Source organism: Monoraphidium neglectum (genome assembly GCF_000611645.1).
Source record: "Monoraphidium neglectum strain SAG 48.87 unplaced genomic scaffold scaffold05877, whole genome shotgun sequence".
Classification (NCBI taxonomy): domain Eukaryota; kingdom Viridiplantae; phylum Chlorophyta; class Chlorophyceae; order Sphaeropleales; family Selenastraceae; genus Monoraphidium; species Monoraphidium neglectum.
The window spans coordinates 1-2,722 of NW_014007755.1; the positions used below are offsets into that span (position 1 = coordinate 1).

The window sequence follows — 2,722 nt, forward strand, 5'->3', positions numbered from 1 at the left end:
GGCGGGGGCGGCGGGGGCGAGGGAGTGGGGCAGCAGGCATCAAGATGCCGTGCTGCGTCTGCTGGGCGGCCGCGGCTCTCTCTCCGGACGCCGGACGCCGCTGCAGGCGGCGCTACTGACGCCACGCGCCGGGAGGTGCCAAGCAATGGCGCGGCGCGCGCGCGTGCGCGGGGCGCCGGTGCGGGCGCCGTTGCCAGCTGCAGTGCGCGAGGCCCGCAATGGGAAGCTCACAGCTCGGCTAGAAGAGGAGCCAGTTGCTTCGGTTACTCAGATACCCCGTAAGCTATCAATTAGATCCAGGGTGCTGTCTGTCGTTCAGCTGCGTGTTGTGAGATCGCATCAATCGGCAACGGAAGCCCTGGGCAACGCCGCTGAGCTGAAAGAGGGCTCACGATCATAGAAATCCCGTAGCGTGGCCCCGAACACTGCCTTGAGCCAGAAAGCGTGACCCCAACCTCGCAGTGACGCGGGCCCCGTTGCTGCAGGTGTGGGCGGGCGCCGCGCACATGATACCGTACAACACCCACGCAGGCCCAACCTCGCACACCAGGCAGCTTCACTAAGCTCGAGCTTATACATCGATTTTTCTCCACCATCTGGCCGGTGGCCGTGCCCGAAAAGCGATCCACAGCGGCACGCATCCGTGCTTCCACCCTCAGTTCACACCCACGCCCACCCCCACCCACGCCCTCCCCAACACCCCACGGGGCTGCCGCGCCCCTCCCTGCCCCGCAGCAGGCGCCGTGCCACAGCAGTCAACCCCGTCACCTTGGCGCCGACCTCGTTGCCGCGCCCTCACGGCGCCGCAGGATTTCGCAAATATGCTGCCTCAACCCTCCATCCCCGCCCCACCCACGGCCGCTCGTTGCTCAAGCACCTGGCAGCAGCCCGCGCAGCGAGGCCCATGTGAGGAACGACGACGCCGGAGATTTGAGGCTCACCAATACCGCCCAGAAAGCAATATGGGTCCCTCCTTAAGGCAGCAAGTCACGCCAGCCCAGCATCAGCCAACCCACACACGCAGCGGCCACCTGTTGCTGCTTCATCGTGCCACGCGTTCCGTCCTATCTGGCTGTTCATAGTGAATTCTCATCAAAGGTGCTCAGATGAATCACCTTGGTCAGGCAGCAGCTTGTCTGGGATCAAGAATCGCCGGCATCACCACCGTGACAAAGGCTTACTCGGCAGTGCCGCGATGGGAAGCTTCCAGCTTGGCCGAGCAGCGCCGCACCGCGCATGCATGCATTGTAAAATTATTGATTCGTTCGTTCTTCAACAACCATCACATCAGCTTTCAGTGCGCATACATCGCAACGCTGACCTGATCGGAGGTCTTCGACTGCCAATTCGAGCTCGGTTTGGGATCCGCGTCTTTGATCCAGCTCGTGTACAAGGCGGCTGCCACCAGCCAGCGCGCCCCGCTCTCGCTTGCCGCTGGCGCGCCGCCCCCCTCCTGCACGTGCCACGCCGCCCCGCCCTCCTGCCCGCGCCGCGGCGCCAATGGCGGCGGCCAGTGGCGCCCTGGTGTGCTTCTCCGATATCGACGGCACCCTGGTCCACTACCCTGATCCAAAGGACCTCCCCCAGGTGCGCAGCGGCCGCCCCGCGGCGCGCCGCAGGGACGGTAAAGCGGCCGGCTGGGCCCGCCCTGCCAGGCGCATGCATGCCTGCCAGACGCAGCCTCCTCCGTCCCCGCCGAGCCCGTCCGACCGCCAGCCGCAGGGCTGGCCTGAGCGCTCTGCTTTGACCTGTTTCCCTTACATGCGGAGGCGTCGGCCCGCACCAGCTTTGGGGTGAAGCAGCTTTGGAGGCGGGCCGCCGCGCGTGCTGCGAGGGGCCACGCGCACTTTGCAATCGCTTACCCGCCACTAAGCGAGTCTCGCACGCCCTGCGCTCCTGCCGCTTCCCCTCTCTCGTTCCTGCGTCCCTCGAGCAGCTGCAGCAGAACGATGACATCATCGTGCTGCCGCCCTCCACCACAGGCAAAGTGGTGAGGGGTCAGAAGGGATCAGGGGAGGGGGGGGTGGATGGGTCACGCATGCACGCGTGCGCAGTCGGTTTCGGGTGAGAGGGTGAGCGTGAGAGAGGAGAGGCGGGTGGGGGGGCTTCCTTACGGCGGCCGTGGCGCTTCAGGGGCGCGGGCCTTGCGTCGCCTCTTTCGGTGGCCATCTTCAGAGGGGAGTCCTTCTGTGGATAAACCCTAGCCTGCCCAGACAACACACAAACACTCATTCGCCCCGCACACAACGCAAACACACATCCACCCTCACACACAAACATCCATCGCCCACCCACATACACATACACACACTGACACACACACATTCTCAAACCCAAACCCAAACCCAAACGACAGGGCATCATATCCCGCGAGACCCTGCGGCTCGCCGCCGCCCTTCGCGCGTCCGGCGCGCGCCTCGCGATCGTCTCCGGCGCCCGCACGGCGACGGTGCTGCAGCGGCTGCCATACCTGCCCTATGCTGATGCGATTGTATCAGAAAACGGCGGCCGCATATTCTACCCTGATCCCCACGGTCTCACGGGTGAGGAGGGGGGACATGCGGCGGCTGGGAGGTTTTTTCTTGTGGCTGGGACTTTTTTTGCGGCTGGGAGATTCCGTGCAGCTGGGAGGTTTTTTCTTGCGGCTTGCAGGTTTGTTCTTGCGGCTGGGAGGTCTTTTTGCGGGAGGGGCGGGGCGGTGGGGGTTGTCGGAGTGCAAGGG

General features: G+C 64.9%; 1 protein-coding gene across 1 annotated transcript; it reads left to right on the forward strand.

The window, feature by feature from the left end:
* Positions 1-2,356: 2,356 nt before the first annotated feature.
* On the forward strand, positions 2,357-2,543 carry MNEG_16000 (hypothetical protein; the record flags this gene model as incomplete). Its single annotated transcript, XM_014035529.1, has 1 exon — positions 2,357-2,543. A coding segment is annotated over one exon (187 nt), but the record flags the coding sequence as incomplete, so codon positions are not given.
* Positions 2,544-2,722: the final 179 nt, after the last annotated feature.